At 39.5% G+C, this 21872-nt stretch overlaps 1 protein-coding gene across 1 annotated transcript in view; it reads left to right on the forward strand.

Moving 5' to 3' along the window:
• Nucleotides 1-19371, forward strand: part of LOC124735553 (transducin-like enhancer protein 4) — a 49874-nt gene extending 30503 nt beyond the window's left edge. The window contains exons 2-10 of the mRNA XM_047248566.1: nucleotides 499-597; nucleotides 889-942; nucleotides 1178-1269; nucleotides 3617-3985; nucleotides 5209-5458; nucleotides 6355-6534; nucleotides 8572-8856; nucleotides 13468-13626; nucleotides 19256-19371. Of these exons, the coding sequence (XP_047104522.1) occupies nucleotides 499-597; nucleotides 889-942; nucleotides 1178-1269; nucleotides 3617-3985; nucleotides 5209-5458; nucleotides 6355-6534; nucleotides 8572-8856; nucleotides 13468-13626; nucleotides 19256-19363 (1596 nt within the window). The 3' untranslated portion in view covers nucleotides 19364-19371. The remainder of the gene's footprint in view (nucleotides 1-498; nucleotides 598-888; nucleotides 943-1177; nucleotides 1270-3616; nucleotides 3986-5208; nucleotides 5459-6354; nucleotides 6535-8571; nucleotides 8857-13467; nucleotides 13627-19255) is intronic.
• Nucleotides 19372-21872: the final 2501 nt, after the last annotated feature.

Below are 21872 nucleotides of genomic sequence, written 5' to 3' on the forward strand. Positions count from 1 at the left end.
CCTTTCAGGGCGTTTAGAGACATTACATATTTCCCAAATATTTCTACCTTGTGTAGCCTACTTTGTCCCCACAGTTTCACAATGAGACATTTTTTTCTGTTACTTTTAAGGTAAACAAATGAATGCCAAAATTCCGATATGATAAATGTACGATGAATAAACATCCAAGTTTGTATGCAAGTAGGGTTTGTTAGCAACTCAGAATTATTGAACAGCAGTCATGGCAAAAGTTGTATAGCATATTAATTTTAATCCCAACTCTGAGAGAACTGCTTCCTTCCAGTTTAAACACAAGCAAGAATCCACTATGTGAAGACAGGTGGAAATTATTACGGGATTTTTTTTTAAAATCTCCTGATTAAACTGCTGTTTTTCTAGAAGTTGATACTGAAATGAAATTTGCAAGCAATAGGAAGCTATTATTTTCTTGTTTGCTCGCTTCACTCGATAAAATCAGCAACTGTTGAGCTTACACTAGTTTCCTGTTGGCCTTTCCAGAGAAACTCAATCTCACCAGCAGAGCGGGAGAAATACCGGCCACGTAGCTCACCTGATCCTGAACACAAGAAAATGAAAAAGGAGGAGAAAGACTGCCACGTAAGTTACAGAAGTTGACATTCCGTCAGTACTATGATAAATGCAGTGCTTGACAAATTAAAATGGTCCTCTAAAATTTTAAGTGTCTCTCCTGAAACTATAAATAACTTCAATCTGCGTTGAACTCTTCCACTAAGTCTTCCGGTGTTGTTTGTCTGTTACTTATATGTTGAGAGAATTTATGAAAATTTTTTTAATAGTTGTAGCGAAGGAAATAAATATTGTTCAGTGTTACAACTAAAACTAGAAAGTGTCCTAGTTAAGGATCTGATACTTAACATTGTGTTTCAGGCAAGTGATGGGGAGAAGAGTGATCAGGACCTCGTAGTGGATGATGCAAGCGAGGTAAGGGACGTTGCTTACTTTGATGTAATTGTGTGCTTAAGCTAAACACATTATTGAAGCACTACCATAATATGCTAGTTCTTAATGCTGACAATGAGCTGCAGTTCCAAAAGGTATTAGATGCACACTATATTTTCTGTCTCCACCAACATCTGACTTTGAATTGCTTTAATGTTGCTCTTTATATACTAATAGGGGTAATGAAATGAAAGTCGATCATTCTTTTGTCATGCAGGATCCTGTTTCACCACCAAATGGCACTGCATCCCCTCGAGAAAATGGACTTGACAAGCTTGCACCAAAGAAGGAACACATTGGACCACACAGGTACACACATTGTAGATTTCTCACACAATGTACATGTAAGAATGTTCGTTTATTTCTGTGTGAGAAAGAAAGAGCATGTACTTTCTTAAACTCCACCAAGGGATAAATTGCAGATTGGTACTTGGAGATATGTAGGCTTATTGTTAGCATTATTTGATATTACATACAAATATTTCAGTGCATATACTTATCGACTGCACAATATGTTAACAAACAGGTTGTGAGGCACACGGGTCTATACTTTTTGAGATAATCATAACTTTGTGCCCGTGTAAGTGAAATTCAGCGCAAGAAACTTAAGTTAATGATTCTGTTGACAAATTAAAAACTTTTTTTTTTCTTGAAAGGCACCTCTCAGAAATATACAATATTCAAAATGAATAAATAATTTTTCTTTTTTATTTGTCTCTTTCTCTTAGCAGCTCACAGCATTCACTCTTCTACTTTATTTTTTATGCCTCACAATAAGTAGGCATATGCCACCGAATTACTCTCTGTGCACGGCGGTCCAGCTTTTTAAGTTTCCTACGTTAAGTAATACGGCCGTCAGTTAATATCAAAAGTGTTTTACCAGCCTTAATCCTATTTCGTGTGGCATGCCTGAACTGTGAATTGTTTCGTCCAATCGGTTATGAGCGGGACAGAAGTTAAACTTGGAATGTGAACAATAGTGCAACATATTTTTACAGATACCACATGGGAAAAGTTGGCATAGCAGTGAATTCTGCTGACTTACAGGAGGTGGACAAAAATACGGAAATACAAAAAACAACACAACATATTACGGTGCCTAATACGACATAGAAAACCCGAAACAGCTTCGAGTCATCTTGGAATGGATAAATGCAGGTCCTGTATGGTTTTCGAGGGATTCTTATACCATTCCTCAAGCGAGATACTGCCGAGCTTAGCTGACAGTGATGGAAGTGGATAGCAATCGTGCACCCTTCTCTTCAAAGTAGACCACAAAGGCTCAGTAATAGATGTCGTGGCAGTCGTGGCCAGGGGGAATGCAAAAATTCATCCCTGTGCTCACAGAACCTGTCTCGGGACCTAGCGTACACACACCCGGCCAAATGACTTTCACCCATTGTTCTATACTCTGGGTTTTTACGGTTTCGGCAACACGCATTCCTGTTACGGGCATTTCTATCACTGATGTGTGATTTTGGAATTGCAGCTTTCCTGTAATTGCCTGCCTACAGAGCTCTGTTCGTGTTGTTTTGGTGCTGATAATTTTTGTGAGTGTGACATACAGTTCTGCAATGACTTTGCAAATGTCCTCAGTTTTCCTCTACAATAGTGTTTAGTGACCATCTGTCACGATTCTTCAGTGCACACTTTGGTCCGCCTTGTGACTTAAAGGATGACGATTTTCCACTTTCGCTGCACGCAGTATAAATCTTAGGTACGGTGCCAAACTCTTTGGCCCCCTCGGTCACGGAAGCACCCACCGTACGTGCACCGACAGTCTGGCCCACGTTCGAACTCCCTCAGCTCCGACACAGTGCGCTCACGACAACACGGAGCACTGTTCTGACCAGGATTGTCATATGCGACATACTGAGGTCATCGAACAGGCGCTCTTCCTAGTCAGATACGACACCACAACCTGTAGACTCGATTAGTTTAAGCACGAATTTCTCACACTGGCTCCATATTTTTGTCCGAGCCCCGTACGTTTAGCGATGAAGCACACAATAGTCAGTGAGTGCCCTCGATTAAATGTGGATGTTTGTGAGCTTTCATTTGCTACCACACACTCTTGTTGGAGAAGGAAACTGAGGAAAATGTGTTGGTATATTTTTGGCTCTCCAGTTAGGTTGACGATTCCTTCATAAAGCACAATATTTGATTAGTTTGACTGGATAAATTCTTTTGATATTATGATGACTTGTGGCCTTAGATGTCCTCTCCACACAGACTCTAAACTGAAAGGAATTATCGGTGCTATTTATAACTCTCCTTTGATGCATATTTGTTTCTTGATGACTGTATTAATGTACTGTGAAACAAACATCTGTTTTTTTATGTAATTAGCACATTCGAATGTCTGAACATTACCGATAAAATGTCGTCGATCAAATGTTTATTTGCCGGAGCCATTACAAAGGTATCGGGAAAGATGTAAAAACACAAATCCTCCAATAAACCAGTTATCAAACCTTAACCAAATACTACGAGTATCATCGGAGAAGTCGACGTGCAAACTGTGGGACGGTGAAGTAGTACAGATTAGTGCCGTTGTCGGTAAGAAAGTGATACGGGAGTGTGCGATTGTCTCCGTAATACCACTGTCTACTGTAATGTCGCAGATATTTTAAGTTTAACCTTTATAATGTTCCAGCCCGAGGAGTGGAACGTCGTCAAACGCGAGCACTCCCTCGACGAAGAAACTGGACGGCGAGAAACCGACGACTCCGATCTCCAAGTCCGTGACTCCGACTAGCGGTGGCAGTAGTGGGGGCGGCAGCGCCGCGGGGGCGGCCGGGGGTAGTGGGCTGAAGCCGGTGGTGAAGCCGCCCTCGCTGTACCCGCACTACCTCGCAGGGGCCGGGCCCCACGAGCTGCAGTCGTACGGTGCCGCTCTGCACAACAACTTGCCGCCTGCACTCAACAGTTACCCGAGGCCGCCTCTGGTCAGCTACGAGCCGCACCCGCAGATGAGAGCACCCCTCGGGCCTGCCGGCCTCGGAGGCATTCCGGGAGGAAAACCGTAAGTTGCCGGTCTGTACGGTGTACTGAATATTGTCGAGGGACTGGCGTACCTCGGTGTTGCGAGAGTCGAGCTAAAAACGAATGTAATTTTTTGGTCTTCTGCTTAGTCTTACAGCTTAGCAAAAGTATTCTAGCTTTCACGGATCACATTATTCTTTAATAATCCCAGCAACACAGAAGGGAGAAATATAATTATTTACGGTAATGTCTGAGCCAACTTTTGTAATATTCACTTGTAGTCCTGGAATTGCAGGTGAATTAATGGTGTGCAGTTGTCACTCTGAACTCACAGGAGACTAAAATAATAGTCTTCTTTGGAGCCAACTACATACGAATTGTTTTGAGGCTCGGTGAAGTTTGTTTACTCACGACCGAACGGATTCCCCCAGAATTGGGCCGTTGCCGTGGGACGATAAAAAGAGCCGTCGTTTCTTTTACACTGACCGGCCACGTTGGCGTGCAGCTGCCGTAGACCTCTTCCCGGCAAGGAAATCTCCGTCGTGTGAAATATCGTTGTGAGCCTTCGTAGGGTTCCAGTGTTTGTTTAAGGTGGATTCATTTCGGGTACCACATTGTTCGTACTTAGTTGTCTTGCCCGTCACAATTAGCCCACTTTATCAGCCGTACCTTGGCCAGTTACTACAAAAATTCTGCCTGGAGTTATTTTGAGCCATGCACTGCCGTGTTCACATTTGAAATGTTCTCCATATGATAACATTATTTGGGGGTGCTCAACTTTGCAGTACATTGTTGTCCTTTCCTCACAACTTCTGTGTGTCTCATTCCATCCGAAGCAAGGTATGCCAGTATGAAGAGTTTGTGTACTTGAACTTATTGGAGAATGTATGGAAGTAACATGGAATCACACATATAAAAAAATTATTGTAGCAATGTACTGTACGGATTTGAACATTTTAAATCTTTGTTTGTCATGAATACTAAGTGTGCAGTGCCTCACATTTCAGTGATTGAGTCCTGTGTCACAAATTGATTTCGTGTGTGTGTGTGTGTGTGTGTGTGTGTGTGTGTGTGTGTGTGTGTGTGTGTGAGTGAGTGAGTGAGAGAGAGAGAGAGAGAATAGTTTGTGAAGTAGGATATCACTGATATTATTAAAGAGTTTTAAATGGGTAGTGAATTTCTGTGGGTCTGTTACTTGAGGTATAGCTTAAAAATATTTGTTATACATGCAGTGTTATTCAGACATAATATTTCTTTGAACAGGGCTTACTCCTTCCATGTCAGCTCAGATGGCCAAATGCAGCCCGTGCCATTCCCTCCAGACGCACTCATCGGTCCAGGCATTCCGCGACATGCTCGCCAGATCAATACGCTGGCACACGGAGAGGTTGTTTGTGCAGTCACTATCAGCAACCCTACAAAGTATGTTTACACCGGTGGTAAAGGTTGTGTGAAAGTGTGGGACATCAGCCAGCCTGGCTCAAAGAGCCCTGTTTCGCAGCTGGACTGTTTGGTAAGTGTCGAGAAATGCTGTTCAGTGTCTGTTCTAGTTATCGATTAAATTCTGTCCTACCTTAAATTTAGTTAGCAAATACGGTTGAGATGTGACACGAAAGCTAGAGCTGTGCCGAGAAAACTCGCGACAATAGAATAGTGCAAATTCAGTCATTTCTACCCTACAGAGGTTAAAGTCAGCAGCATAAAAAAGTAATGAGGACAGATGTACACATACGGTACACAGAAAATACTGAGCGGTTGACAGTAGCACAAGAAAGCAGCAGAGATGTACAATAATCTCTCAGTCCATTCCTTAACAAACCTCAAAACATAGATTAATTTAAGCCAGTGTTTTAGGTTGGGTCAGAGGATTGTAGACTATCTGTGTGTTCTTTGAAATAATACTTTAGAGCAACAGTTGCCAGCACACTGTTTTAGTTTGCCTTTTTTCCTCCGGTAAAAATTACAGGGAGAGGTACTGGTGGATTGTGAGTGTGAAGTCCAGGAGGCATTCCTAGGTAGTTTATTTGGTTAGAACAGTTACCACTAAAGACAAGGATTGAAACTTAACTCTTGTCTGTGATTTGCTCTTTTATCTCTTAAGGAGTTTTAATAGAGTTCCAACATTTGTCACACCTGTACTCACTTCCCAGGATTTTATCAGTGTGAAGGCTGTAAAAAAAGGAATATGTCAATAACAGTGACTGTAAATAGTGCTTTGTGGCAACTACCAAAAAAGAAGAAAAGTCTTTACTACTTAATAGCATGTTTGCTTTGTTTGAAGAATCTTCAACAGCTCACCCTCAACTTGAAGAAGAGAGTGGAGGTTCCACGAGACAAGGGCTATTTGTCATATTAGCATGCCAGTTAAAGTGTTCCACCAGTAATGCTGACGTGTTTTGCTACTTACAGCAACGCGACAACTACATCCGCTCTGTGAAGTTGCTGCCAGACGGCAGGACTCTGATCGTCGGGGGAGAGGCGAGCAATCTCAGCATCTGGGACTTGGCGTCCCCTACACCGCGGATAAAAGCCGAGCTGACTTCTAGTGCGCCAGCTTGCTACGCCCTTGCTATCAGCCCAGATTCGAAGGTAACCGATCCCCAGTGTGTGTTGTTGTTCAGTGGTATTAACTATATTTGGTTAGTTCTGCAATGTGTATCAGTTTTACACATATATTTGATATGTCATCTCACTTCAGTTTAAGAGCAAGGAAAAAACATAGTTCACACATACAGTCACTTACATATGTGTATAGGCCTTGCTTGACAAGAATGGGGCACAGTCGGCTGTGGCATTATATTAGGAACCACCTAAGCATTTGATTGAAGTCATTTAGGGAAGCCAGGTAAAATTTGAATCAGAATGGCCGTAATGTACCCCCTTGTAATTCATATCCTAGCACACTACTCAGTCTGACAACAATTTTTAAGCCGTTTTCCATATTAAACCAACTTGATTTTCGTAAAGTTGGTTTTGACTTTGTGATGAAAGATGGAAAAGCAGAATAATATTGTGAAATTGTCACACGTACAAGACATAATTGACTCACTGACTACAAATACATTTAAAATTATGTAGATATTTTGAGACAATAGAACCTGTTGATGGTAGTGTACAGATATATAGTGTGAAGGGAAAAAATCTTAATTCTTTTGTTGTCCAATAGTGTAGTTTTAATCAGTTTTTTGTGATGAAAAATTGAATGTCTGAACAACTTCAGTTTGTATTCACCTTCAGCACTATAATATTTGTACTCCAAATAGTGTTAACACAAAATGTCAAATTGTACCTCAGACTGACTGATTAACAAGCGTTCGTTCTCCTATGTCTTCTCTTTGTTAGTAAGAGTAATGACTTCATCTAATGCTAATTTAAAACCGCTATAGTATTTACATTTCACAGTTTGAGCTCCACCATGTCCTCATCCATCTACACAACATAACTTCTTCTCTCTGTACGTGCAGTTCTTTTAATAGCGGTTTTTGATAGTTGTTAATTTTCTGAATGAGATAGTGAGTTGTAACCACATGTGTTCAATATATTTACAATTTTCCAGTACGTACTATTACCAACATTGTTTCTCAGAATGTGTTGATGCTTATGTTAGCAGTACTACTACTGAATATGTGTGTGTATATGTTGTTCGAACAACATTACCTGTTTCCAAACAGTAAAATATACAAAAATTACTTTTGAATTGGCGTAATTGATTCAGTATCTGGAAATGATTGAATTAATACAAAACACTGCTTGACCAATATTGGACTAGTTCTATATGTTACTGTAACTACTTTCTTTGGTTAATGCAATATACTGTTACTTTTTACTTTTGGACTATTTCTCTAAATATGCTGACAGATTACAGTCTTAAGAGCATACATTTTCCCTCTTCCTTTCATCCAGTTTTCTTATAACCCAAGAATAACTCATTACTGCAGGCCATCTCAAAATTTGTATTCATGAGCAGTAAATCTAATTTTGTAATTAGTGAAAAGTGCACTTTTTACTTACTGTAGACGAAACCCTTACTATCTTATTTGGGTGGATGAAGGGGGGAGGGGGGGGGGGAGAGAAGCATTAAATGTGGCAGAAGAAAGACAGAGAATGGCGAAATACTGAAGGACAAATTTTTTAGGGCACGATTTAGCGGTACACAATATTGTAACCAGGGAAATAAATTAGTCATTTACATTCTGTTAATTCCCATTGTCAACATATTGTTACTTTGTTAAGTACTTCATGTGATTTAACCTTCCTCTCTTCTTTCCTCATTTCTTCCTTTTCCTTTGGTGATTTCTGAAGAAGAAAAAATTATATGTGATATGTGTGATAAATTGTTTAATTGAAGGCAGTACTTTCATACTGTAATAAATTCACAAAGTGCCCAAGCTTCACACTGGTAGCAATTGGATGATGTCTTGGGTGGCAGTAATAAATTATGTACACAAACCTTCCTCGTGAATCAGTCAGTTTGTTAGTGGACACTGTACCAAAATCCGTACAGTATTCCCTCAGATTAGATGTAACACACAGACCGAAAAAAGACATGTCAAGCGATCTGTAATCTGTATAAATATGGTACATGTAGCTGTATAATGTTATGTATTTTTTAAATTTTTTTTCCAGGTGTGCTTCAGCTGCTGCTCAGATGGCAACATTGCTGTATGGGACCTCCACAATCAGACTCTGGTACGACAGTTCCAGGGTCATACGGATGGTGCCTCTTGTATAGACATTTCAGCAGATGGCACTAAATTGTGGACTGGTGGACTCGACAATACAGTGCGGTCGTGGGACTTACGTGAAGGCAGACAGTTACAACAACATGATTTTACATCCCAAATATTCTCACTTGGTTACTGCCCTACAGGTGAATGGCTTGCTGTTGGAATGGAGAACTCCAATGTTGAGGTGAGTGCAGCAATGGGTTATTCCCATACCAGCTATTAACACAATACCTGAGCAAAATTCCAGTGTGTGAGGAATTTTAAGCTAACAGTGGTAGCTGTGGAAGCATTCATCTGTGAGCTGAATCTCTGAATCTGGTTTTTGATTCTGAAGAGCTGTATAATGCGGGGGAAGTGGGGGGGGGGGGGGGGGGGGGGAGAAGATCAGAGTAATGGTTTGTGTGTGTGTGTGTTTGCAATTCTCACTAGTGGCTTTCAGCAAATGCGTGATTTATTTCGAGAATTGAATACCCTCTACATTTAACTACTGGCAAGCTATAATTTACAAGTATACAGTGAGATTTGTACTTGTGTCCGTAATCATTAATCACATTAAATATTGGGTCTCAATTAACAATATGTATTAAGTGATGCTAGTGCGGAATATGTGTGTTCTAAAGTACATGTTACATGAACACCTCTGCTCTGGATTGGGGCATAATGTTGGTGTCTTCCCACGTGCTATTATTAGAAGTTTGCTTCGGGTTAAATAAGTTTCTCTCCTGAGTTCTCATTTCAGTTGTTCCCGAAATCCCTTGTTGTAAATGCCAGGTTAGTTTTTAACAGGGATGCTATCGCTATAGCCGTTTTCGTCCTTTCTTATCTTTTTGCAATCTGAACTTATACTCATATGTACTTGAGTGTCAGCATGAAGTTAAGCCTTTCTAAAAAAAAAACCTTACTTCTTTCTGGTCTACACATACAGTATAGATTTGCTGCACTCTGATAATATTAAAGCAGTTTTTGTAAAGGTTGATCAATAATGTCCTGAAGATTTTTGTAGCCATTGAAATGTAGGAAAATTACCTAATATACATGGTGTTGCAAAATAGTACCAAGAAAGTTTGAGTGGTTGTAGAGGCTGTCTTGAGGGACAAATTAAGGGTAGAAGCCTGTGTCCGGAAATGTCAGCCAGTGACACTACAGAATGTTAAAATTATAGGTGCTAGTCTGCTGTTAGGCCACCACTTCGGCAGCAAATTTGACTTTGTACGCTGACTGACTATAGGCGGAACATCTTTCAGTGTTGTTTGTTAACTAGTAAATTCGGAGTAGGAAATAAAAACTTCGAAATTCATCGATGACATTGTAATTCTGTCACAGACAGAAAAGGACCTGGAAGAGAAGTTGAATGGAATGGACAGTGTTTTGAAAAAAGGATATAAGATGAATATCAACAAAAGCAAAATGAGGATAATGGAATGTAGTCGAATTAAATTGGGTGATGCTACGGGAATTACATTAGGAAATGAGAGACTTAAAGTAGTAAATGAGTTTTGGTATTTGGGCAGCAAAATAACTGATCATGGTTGAAGTAGAGAGGATATAAAATGTAGACTGGCAATGGCAAGGAAAATGTTTCTGAAGAGGAGAGATTTGTTAACATTGAGTATAGATTTAAGTGTCAGGAAGTCGTTTCTGAAAGTATTTGTATGGAGTGTAGCTATGTATGGGAATGAAACATGGACGATAAATACACTCCTGGAAATGGAAAAAAGAACACATTGACACCTGTGTGTCAGACCCACCATACTTGCTCCGGACACTGCGAGAGGGCTGTACAAGCAATGATCACACGCACGGCACAGCGGACACACCAGGAACCGCGGTGTTGGCCGTCGAATGGCGCTAGCTGTGCAGCATTTGTGCACCGCCGCCGTCAGTGTCAGCCAGTTTGCCGTGGCATACGGAGCTCCATCGCAGTCTTTAACACTGGTAGCATGCCGCGACAGCGTGGACGTGAACCGTATGTGCAGTTGACGGACTTTGAGCGAGGGCGTATAGTGGGCATGCGGGAGGCCGGGTGGACGTACCGCCGAATTGCTCAACACGTGGGGTGTGAGGTCTCCACAGTACATCGATGTTGTCGCCAGTGGTCGGCGGAAGGTGCACGTGCCCGTCGACCTGGGACCGGACCGCAGCGACGCACGAATGCACGCCAAGACCGTAGGAGCCTACGCAGTGCCGTAGGGGACCGCACCGCCACTTCCCAGCAAATTAGGGACACTGTTGCTCCTGGGGTATCGGCGAGGACCATTCGCAACCGTCTCCATGAAGCTGGGCTACGGTCCCGCACACCGTTAGGCCGTCTTCTGCTCAGACAGGCGTGAATGGAGGGACGAATGGAGACGTGTCGTCTTCAGCGATGAGAGTCACTTCTGCCTTCGTGCCAATGATGGTCGTATGCGTGTTTGGCGCCGTGCAGGTGAGCACCACAATCAGGACTGCATACGACCGAGGCACACAGGGCCAACACCCGGCATCATGGTGTGGGGAGCGATCTCCTACACTGGCCGTACACCACTGGTGATCGTCGAGGGGACACTGAATAGTGCACGGTACATCCAAACCGTCATCAAACCCATCGTTTTACCATTCCTAGACCGGCAAGGGAACTTGCTGTCCCAACAGGACAATGCACCTCCGCATGTATCCCGTGCCACCCAACGTGCTCTAGAAGGTGTAAGTCAACTACCCTGGCCAGCAAGATCTCCGGATCTGTCCCCCATTGAGCATGTTTGGGACTGGATGAAGCGTCGTCTCATGCGGTCTGCACGTCCAGCACGAACGCTGGTCCAACTGAGGCGCCAGGTGGAAATGGCATGGCAAGCCGTTCCACAGGACTACATCCAGCACTCTACGATCGTCTCCATGGGAGAATAGCAGCCTGCATTGCTGTGAAAGGTGGATATACACTGTACTAGTGCCGACATTGTGCATGCTCTGTTGCCTGTGTGTATGTGCCTGTGGTTCTGTCAGTGTGATCATGTGATGTATCTGACCCCAGGAATGTGTCAATAAGGTTTCCCCTTCCTGGGACAATGAATTCACGGTGTTCTTATTTCAATTTCCAGGAGTGTAGTTTGGACAAGAAGAGAATAGAAGCTTTCGAAATGTGGTGCTACAGAAGAATGCTGAAGATTAGATGGGTAGGCCACATAACTAATGAGGAGCTATTGAAAAGAATTGGGGAGAAGAGAAAGACTAGAAGAAGGGATCGGTTGGTAGGACACGTTCTGAGGCATCAAGGGATCACCAGTTTAGTATTGGAGGGAAGTGTGGAGGGTAAAAATTGTAGAGGGAGACCGAGAGATGAATACACTAAGCAGATTCAGAAGGATGTAGGTTGCAGTAGGTACTGGGAGATGAAGAAGTTTGCACAGGATAGAGTAGCATGGAGAGCTGCAACAAACCAGTCTCTGGACTGAAGACGACAACAACAACAACAACAATAACATCAAAAAGCTGCTGCATAGGGAGGCCTCGTCTCTTACGCATGTGATGCTGTTGCCTTGGTGGATGACGGTTCCAGACATGTGTTCCCATCCTCAATTTGTTCCTCAAGACACTATATACAACCCCTCGAAGTTTGTAAATGGCATTTTGTAACGGCCTTTATATAGGAAACGTCATTTGGTACTTCACATTTGATGTATCTTCTGCATATGTGCAGAGTTTCAAACAGTTCCAATATCAATTGTACAATTTGTGCTGTATGATAAAACTGGACCAATAAAAAATGAAATGAAATGAAATCAAATCAAATGGCAGGGCTATAGTGAACCATCAAAAGGGCACCTGTGTAAGACCCTCATTACAAGCATTGTGCTGTAATGGAATTTTTGGTTTTGTAAAAAGAAATTGTGGTGAAAATCCATAAAGTTCGTGTGCAGTGTATGGTAATGATGCAGTTGATAAGATTACTGTTGGGTGATAGGTATAGAGAGTGAAAGCATCATGGGCTCCACGATCAGCCGCGTTAGAGACGTCCCGTCACATCCACTGCTACCAATATGGTGAGTTGCAGGAGCTCCATCATTTGTACAGACCAGTGCACCACAACTTTGAACATGATGAGATAATTGTAATTCGTGCAGTGAAAACATGGCTACGAGCACAGGACAATAACCTTATCAAAAGGAAACACTGGTTCTGGCATAAGGCCTTAGAACATAATGGAGACCAAGTAGAAAAATAATACATTCAGAAGAAACATTGAATTATATTGCCACCAACTCTAGCTCTTAAGAATAAATATGATATGATAAATTGTAGAGCATTGTTTACTGAATGACCCTCAAATTAAAAGTGTAGCTTTTCAAGGTACTGAATACATTGTAAATTGCTGATAAGCAGACAGCTGATGTAATTTTTCTCTCTTTGGGGAAGAAAGCATCTAGTACCCATGCACAGATGACATGGTACTGACTCAAATTAAAATTATAGTAAAAACAATACTAATAAAAAATTAATAGTGAATCTTGTGTAATTGTAAAGTTTCCTGTCTTTTGAGGATTAGTGTCATTGTTAAATGTTCTGTAGTCTTCATCCCCCCCACCCCCCCCCCCCCCCTTCTTTTACATCCTACTTAAAACATGCAGAGAGAGAGAGAGAGAGAGAGAGAGAGAGAGAGAGAGAGAGAGAGAGAGAGAGAGAGAGAGATATGGCACAACATTATACTCATTATAGTACATTGTAAGAAATTGAACAAATTGCTTTGAAAAAAGCCCTTTTCGTACCTTTTGTGGGTCAGAATGCTTATTTTTAAATATTTGTTCATGTATTGTTTCAACAGGTGCTACATGCAGCTAAACCAGACAAATACCAACTTCATCTTCACGAATCATGTGTGCTTTCTCTGAGGTTCGCTGCATGTGGGAAATGGTTTGTGTCCACTGGCAAGGACAATCTCCTCAATGCATGGCGAACTCCATATGGAGCATCTATTTTCCAGGTAATTATCAGTATTATAAGGTTTCATATTCTTGGCTCCAGATGCTAATTTATATCACCTAAACTACAAATAGTACTTTCAATTGTTTTTAGTGTAGTATGAGATTGTGTAAGGAGTGACAGAACAAACTAGTGATACAACAAACAGAAAAATGTTTACTGTGAAACACCAAAGTGCATTGTCTCACTGATTTATTTTCATCCATAGTAATTAATAACAATTTGTGTAGCAAAACAGTAAAAAACAGTCCTCCAAATTATGACAGTTGTCCATCAACAGCTACTTGTGACCTATGCTTCCACCTCTCCTTTTTCCATCTCTGTATTGCAGAAGAAAGAGGGAATATCTCTGTTTAGTGCTAAAATATAATAAATTGCAAAGAATGAAAATGTAAGAACTGTACCTGAGTGCTGTGGAGATAACAGCAAAATTATAATTGTGGGAAAGATAACAGAAACACATTATTTGAGGAAAATAATTTTTTTTTGTTTAGCAAAGGAAAAATTTCTCAGTTTCGTGAAGCTTTTCGATATTCTGCAGAAATACTTTCATGTATTAGTGTTCAATGTGCTAATGTGCCTAATGTGAAAGCAACCCTGATTGGATTTTAGATTTTAATAAGCAATGAAAACTGATAATTTGCTGGTATATATCATTGTGTCCGGAGCTCGTGGTCTCGCGGTAGCGTTCTCGCTTCTTGAGCACGGGGTCCTGGATTCGATTCCCAGAGGTGTCAGGGATTTTCACCTGCCCCGAGATGACTGGGTGGTGTTATGTCATCTTCATCATCATCCTTCATCCCCATTACAGTCAGAGGAAGGCAACGGCAAACCACTTCCACTAGGAGCTTGCCTAGTACAGCGGTGCAGATCTCCCGCATCGTTCCCCTACGCTCTGTCGAGAAGCATGAGACTTCATTTCATTCATTCATTCATTCGTATATCATCATGACACTGCAGTGATATTGTTTCATTTATTGTGGCTGAATTAGGCTGATTTACTGAGCATTGTTTATAAAATATTTGTCTTCGATACTAGAAATGTCAGTGAAGTTCACAGCAAAGATGTAATGGAATGGCTCCCAGAAGGAATTCCACATACTGCAGTCGGGTATGTTAATCTTTTGACACTTCCATTAAGGAAAATTATGTAGGGACATCTAATTGACACAGTTTTGGACACTAACAAAGCACTGTCAGGAGTAACTATGTCACAGGAGTGTCAAGTTTCATGTGTAGGTACACATCATAATGAAATCTAAACCTTTGTAGACACTATGGTTTGTAAACTGGAATTACAGCTGGAAATAACAAGAGAATAGTGGACATAAAAATGGAGATAGAAAACTGTCAACCCAGAGTAAAGTTACAGAAATTCAGAACGGTGAAGCATTTTCACTGATTGATGTGAATCATAGATAAGTGAACAGTAGATTACAAACAAAATAAGAGAGAATAAAATAACATTTTATTCGGTTCTTGATCAGCTTCAGACTGTACCATGTTGATTGCAGGTTTACTGTCTAACATTATATGAAGTGCTATGAAGCAGAAAAACATTTGTGATGAAAGACTTTTGTATATTTTGGACTCCTGGGAAGTAGAACACTTCTGTAGAGGAGACTGCATAAAACACATTTCTGCAACTTTTTCACAAGTATAGTTTAATTGTTTTGGAACCGTTTGAAATTGGCATGAAAGAAGATACTTAAGGAACCCCTAGGTCTGTTGCAAAAGCATCCAGCATTAGTATGGGAATGTTACTGAAATGTCTGTGACCTTACGTGTAAATTTTTGGTTACAATATTCTGTTGTCTACACAAAAGGCTGATGAGCATCCAAATTTGTGGTAGATTCTATTGTCTCCAGTGCACACTTGTGTAAGGAGAAATCAGGACTCAGGACGCGCGCGCGCGCCTCTGTGTGTGTGTGTGTGTGTGTGTGTGTGTGTGTGTGTGTGTGGTGTTGTTGTTTTTTTTTTTTTTTTTGGGGGGGGGGGGCATTGATCTACATTTGTACACCAGAAGTCATCATATTGTATGTGACAGTATAAATTATGCTCCAGTACTGTTCATACAGTAGAAAAAGAATGGGTAGCTCTGAGGGATGAAGTAGTGAAGGCAGCAGAGGATCAAGTAGGTAATAAGAAGACGGCTAGTAGAAATCCTTGGGTAACAGAAGAAATATTAAATTTAATTGATGAAAGGAGAAAATATAGAAATTCAGTAAATGAAGCAGGCAAAAAGGAATACAAATGTCTCAAAAATGAGATTGACAGGAAGCAGGGATGGTTAGAGGACAAATGTAAGGATGTAGAGGCTCATCTCACTAAGGGTAAGATAGATACTGCCTACAGGAAAATTAAAGAGACCTTTGGAGAAAAGAGAACCACTTGCATGAATATCAATAGCTCAGATGGAAACCCAGTTCTAAGCAAAGAAGGGAAAGCAGAAAGGTGGAAGGGGTATATAGAGGGTCTATACAAGGGCGATGTACTTGAGGACAATATTATGGAAACGGAAGAGGATGTAGATGGAGATGAAATGAACTATCCGTTTAATAAGTCACAGCTGCAAAATACTAAGGCGAATTATTTGCAGATGAATGGAAAAACTGGTAAAAGCTGACCTCGGGGAAGATTAGTTTGGATTCCGTAAAAATGTTGGAACACGTGAGGCAATACTGACCTACAACTTATCTTAGAAGAAACATTAAGGAAAGCCAAACCTACATTTCTAGCATTTGTAGACTTAGAGAAAGCTTTTTACAATGTTGACTGGAATACTCTCTTTCAAATTCTGAAGGTGGCAGGGTTAAAATACAGGGAGCGAAAGGCTATTTATAATTTGTACAGAAAGCAGATGGCAGTTACAAGAGTCGAGGAACATGAAAGGGAAACAGTGGTTGGGAAGGGAGTGAGACAGGGTTGTAGCCTATCCCTAATGTTATTCAATCTGTATATTGAGCAAGCAGTGAAGGAAACAAAAGTAAAATTCGGAATAGGTATTAAAATCCATGGAGAAGAAATAAAATCTTTGAAGGTCACTGATGACATTGTAATTCTGCCAGAGACAGCAAATGACTTGGAAGAGCAGTTGAATGGAATGGACAGTGTCTTGAAAGGAGGATATAAGCTGAACATCAACCAAAGCAAAACAAGGATAATGGAATGTAGTTGAATTAAGTTGGGTGATGCTGAGGGAATTAGATTAGGAAATGAGACACTTAAAGTAGTAAAGGAGTTTTGCTATTTGGGGAGCAAAATAACTGATGATGGTCGAAGTAGAGAGGATATAAAGTGTAGACTGGCAATGGCAAGGAATGCGTTTCTGAAGAAGAGAAATTTGTTAACATCGAGTACAGATTTAAGTGTCAGGATGTCGTTTCTGAAAGTATTTGCATGGAGTGTAGTCATGTATGGAAGCGAAACGTGGACGATAAATAGTTTGGACAAGAAGAGAATAGAAGCTTTCGAAATGTGGTGCTACAGAAGAATGCTGAAGATTAGATGTGTAGATCACATAACTAATGAGGAGGTATTGAATAGAATTGGGGAGAAGAGGAGTTCGTGGCACAACTTGACAAGAAGAAGGGACCGGTTGGTAGGACATGTTCTGAGGCATCAAGGGATCACCAATTTAGTATTGGAGGGCAGCGTGGAGGGTAAAAATCATAGGGGGAGACCAAGAGATGAATACACTAAGCAGATTCAGAAGGATGTAGGTTGCAGTAGGTACTGGGCTTGCACAGGATAGAGTAGCATGCAGAGCTGCATCAAACCAGTCTCATGACTGAAGAGCACAACAACAAGAACTACTACTACTACTACTGCTACTACTACAAACAACTGTTACTCCTCCTCCTGTACCACTGAATTATTATGGGTGACTGAAATGTGTGTTCATACTGTATTCCTTCCCATCTCAATGGTGTTTTCATTGGTTGATTAGTGATTCTGCTCGAGGGAAAGCTCTTCTGCTCTGTCATTGCTTAATCTGTTGATCAGTTTCCATCTTCAGTACACAAAATAAAGTTCTCAGTTTTTTAATGTAGATTCCTCAGACAAATATTAAGGACTGTATTTATAGAGGAAAGTAGATGTAGATAGGATTGTTGAAGTATTGATACTGTAAACTGAGACAACTTTGCCAAGCAAGACAGCTTTGCCACTTTATGAAGTAAGATTTTATTTGGCACCCTACCAGATTCCTTAATCATCCAGTAGAGGTGCAAGTGCTTTCATTGCACATGGCAATCTATGAAAACGACAGATTTTGCATGCATTTTAGGTGTACAGAAGTGTCTCACATTGCCCAGTCATTCTGACCTAAGTAAAAACTATTTCTTTTGTTCAGTGCAGTGTATAATTAAGTTTTTGAATCTCTTTTAGAAATAAAATAGAGTGTTGTATTTAGTATAATAATAAAACTTGGCAATGTTGACCAGGAAATGTGGTAAAAATTGTAGAACTTTCCCAGTTTAGAATTTTGCGTTTTTCTTACTTCTTTCATACTTTTTTCCTTAACTGATCTTTTTTTGGTCTCTGCACATGTCGTTAAAATGCTGAGGCTCGTTAGAATCGAACTGGAAGCACACAGGTGTGAAAATTTTTGCTGTGAAGAGGATCGTAACTCAGCCATTTGTGAACATAATCAAATGAATGCCACAATGGCCCAGCATCTTACCCAAATAATGCTTGAAATGTTTGTTGTGATAAAATTCTTGATTAAAAAGTGTGTCAAGCAATTTAATAAATGACTGTATAGGGAAACTTATTAACATCTATGGAGACAAGGAGTTCAAGATGTCGCATCTTTATACAACAGACAGGGAAAGAGGTTTCATTTCCCATATGTGCCAGTTGAAGCCACCCTGAGTGTAAAAGACATGGGGCACATAAATTTTTCTTTTCTGAAAATATTGAGCATTTCTTTTAACTTTGAAGATCTGAAATTTTGTTTATACCTTTCTGTATAACTTTCTTCTGTATAACTGCCTTTGCATTAAAGTGTTTACTGCTTTAAACATCTGTTTCTGCAATTTCTTGGCCATTTCTGCTCATTTTAACACCATCTCATTTTTTAACATACAAGTAATAACTAAGTTGTTATCTGGTCACATGTTATGAAACTAGACATCAAGACTCATGTTTTAGGATGGCTTCAAAAATGTTTTTTGAATTATTAGGTAACAAAACAGGTAGAAGGAAAAAAAATGTGTCCAAGTTGTCCCAGTTTACAGTGTTGTGTCCGTGTTTCTGTTTCTTTTTGTAATGATATGGAAAGACTTCCAGGCAACGAGAAGCTGTGCAACGCAGGTTTTAATAAATGTTTGTTTAAAATGACACCCCATGTCTCCAATTTACTCTTCATCAAATGGGAACCTGTTTTGGCTTATAAAGAATGTCATTCATCTGAACACTGTAAATACACAATGACAACAGGCTTTACAAGGCAAATAGTTACATTGAGTACACTATATTACATATTCATTTTGTACTTGCTCTATAGCACATTGGCAACAATGGTACATGTGATATACATGATTCATGTTAACTTGCGTCTTGACCCCTATATTTTTAACTCTCTCCACACTCCAACTGACATTTGTTGTCTTTATTTGTTTTGCAGTCAAAGGAGTCGTCATCCGTGCTGAGCTGCGATATTTCAGCTGATGACAAGTATATTGTGACAGGCTCGGGTGACAAGAAAGCAACTGTGTATGAAGTTATCTACTGACCAATTTACCCATTCTTCTGAAATACTGCAGATGTGATACTGTGAATGTGTTTCCGGCTTGAAGAACTAAGTGTAATTTTGACAATACACACCAATAAGAAAGTGCTTGGATCCTGAGCATACTGCTGCACAGTTAAATATGACATATTGTGAGTATAAAAAAGGAGGAAGTGTTTGGAAACTCTGAAAGAACTCAGGTGCATTATGTTGAGGAACAAACTGTTATTAGTGGACAACATGGAGTTAAAGATAAAACAATGGGCCTATTGTATAGAGAAAATATATGGCACCATTCATTTTCTAATTGTTGACTACACACATGTAATAAATTTTATTGATGTCGTACACCTTTAAAATAGTTTTATCTGAAGTTCTTGTGCTCTTAATGTAAATGTGTATGTAGTTTCTTATAAAATAGATTTTTAGTTTTGCTCACAAAAAGACTGCTGCATAATATTTATGATATTGGCATGTATGTGTGGGAAGGATTTTGAGCTTCATACACTTGTCACTGGATCTGAAGAAATATATTTTCCATAAATTTAGGATTATCACATGTTGGTAACTAAAGCTTAGAGATGTAAACTCTGTTTCTTTTGATGTCTTATTACCATTACTCATTTTATGGTAACTTTCTTTAATACTTCAGATGTCCCTAAGTTATTTTAATTGTTTTTGCTTATCTTGTTTCTACAGAATTAGTCAAGATTTGTAAAATGTGAGTCAAATTGCTTAGTTTTTGAGGTATTTTCTCATTATGTCATATTATGAAAGCCTTTGTCGTTGTTGAATAACCAATATTAAGTGGACCACATATGATCACTGTTTGAAATGATTATTGTGTTTGACAGTTGTGGAGAATATTGTCTGAAGCTCAAAGTTGTTCACTCAAATATCTTGAATGGTACTACAATGGTAAAACCTTTGTCTGTAGTTTTGTTTGGCTGTATTGAAAGTTATATCAGCCTGGAGGAATCATTCTTTTTTGTTATTTGATATCTTTGTAGGGTGCTGAACACCATAACGCAAAAGCTGATGTTTTTTGACCTGAAAATAATTTATTATTCACAAACATTGTTTTATTGTGAATGCTTTTGTTAATTACATCTTCGTACTTTGATAAATATTGTTGCTCTACTCAACTGTACAATGTGAGAATAATAGATTTCTGTCATTATTGACTTTTTTATTTTTTCATTCATAATTATAAATATGATGAAAATAAAATAAATTTGACATTTTTGTTTGTAAGCAGTGTTCCATGTGGTCTCTAAATTATAATGCATTGATATTAATATAGATCTACCTAAGTGAGCAACTCACTCTATAATCACTTTGTTCAAATTTCTTTATTATGTTTCTATTGATTTAATCAATTGAACTGTACAGCTTTATTACCTTTCTATGTAGTAATTGAGTAACTAAATCACAAAGTGGTTATAGGTATGAGAAAAGCTTATGGGTGGTTCTCCTAGCTAGGTTTATACTTGCATATTATTGGGTACTGCTTGTATTTATCAGCAGGACCTGCCACCTAAATTTAATCTTCATCCTATGGTCAGACATAATAGTACATTTTTCCAATGTACCAAACAGTTTGTGATGGGACTACAGATGATCATTTTTCGTGCTTCAATGAACATTGTTAAAGTAAAGGTGTTGCTAGGTGCTATCATACAGCAAACATGAAAAGCACAAAAATTTTAATGTGAAGACAAAAACTGGCTTCTTCATTGACTAAATGTGCATGCATTTTGTGACTACCTTGTGCCAATAAGTCACAGTTTCAAGCACTGCTGATTACATGTACCAATTATATTAAGAAAAGTTAATGCATTACTTAAATATTTGTTGGCAGAATGATTACAACTGTTGTTCATTAGGTTGAGAATGTAATTTGCCACATTGGCTGCATTGTTTCAAATTATTTAAAGAACAGAACCTTATATTAAACATTCAAACATGTTTTTCAAGTGTGATACCCATTTGAAAATGCAAACATAAAACACACACACATCAGTTTTGATCTAGACAACTACCAGTGTGGTAACCTGTATCACCTGAATTTGATGGAGATAGGTGGAATTTTTATTTTTTATGTCTTTTCTGTGGGACAGGCTTGTGGTGGTGTGTTTTCTATCACTAAATTACTCTCTTTATTACTAACATCTTTGCTATGTTTCTGTTCTGGTTTTTAAAATTTGTATCATCTTCTTCACATCCATAAGGTGCATTTTTCAAGTCTTTTCAATAGAGTAGAGGACATATTTGCCGTTAAAAGATGCAGCCAAACTTCTTTGATGTCTTGCCATTTTTTCTTCCTTGTTTGAGAACAAGAAAGAAGTGGAGCAGCAGCTACATATTCTTTGCAATACAGTAATTAGCAAATCTTTTCTCACAGAGACACTAGATATAATGCTTTGTTCCAGTTTTAGCTTTGCAATTCGAGCTTTATGGAGCTGTAAAAGTCATATATTGCATTTTGTAGAAAGACATTTTAATAATGCTG

Source organism: Schistocerca piceifrons, unplaced genomic scaffold (assembly GCF_021461385.2).
Source record: "Schistocerca piceifrons isolate TAMUIC-IGC-003096 unplaced genomic scaffold, iqSchPice1.1 HiC_scaffold_1683, whole genome shotgun sequence".
Taxonomy (NCBI): Eukaryota; Metazoa; Arthropoda; class Insecta; order Orthoptera; family Acrididae; genus Schistocerca; species Schistocerca piceifrons.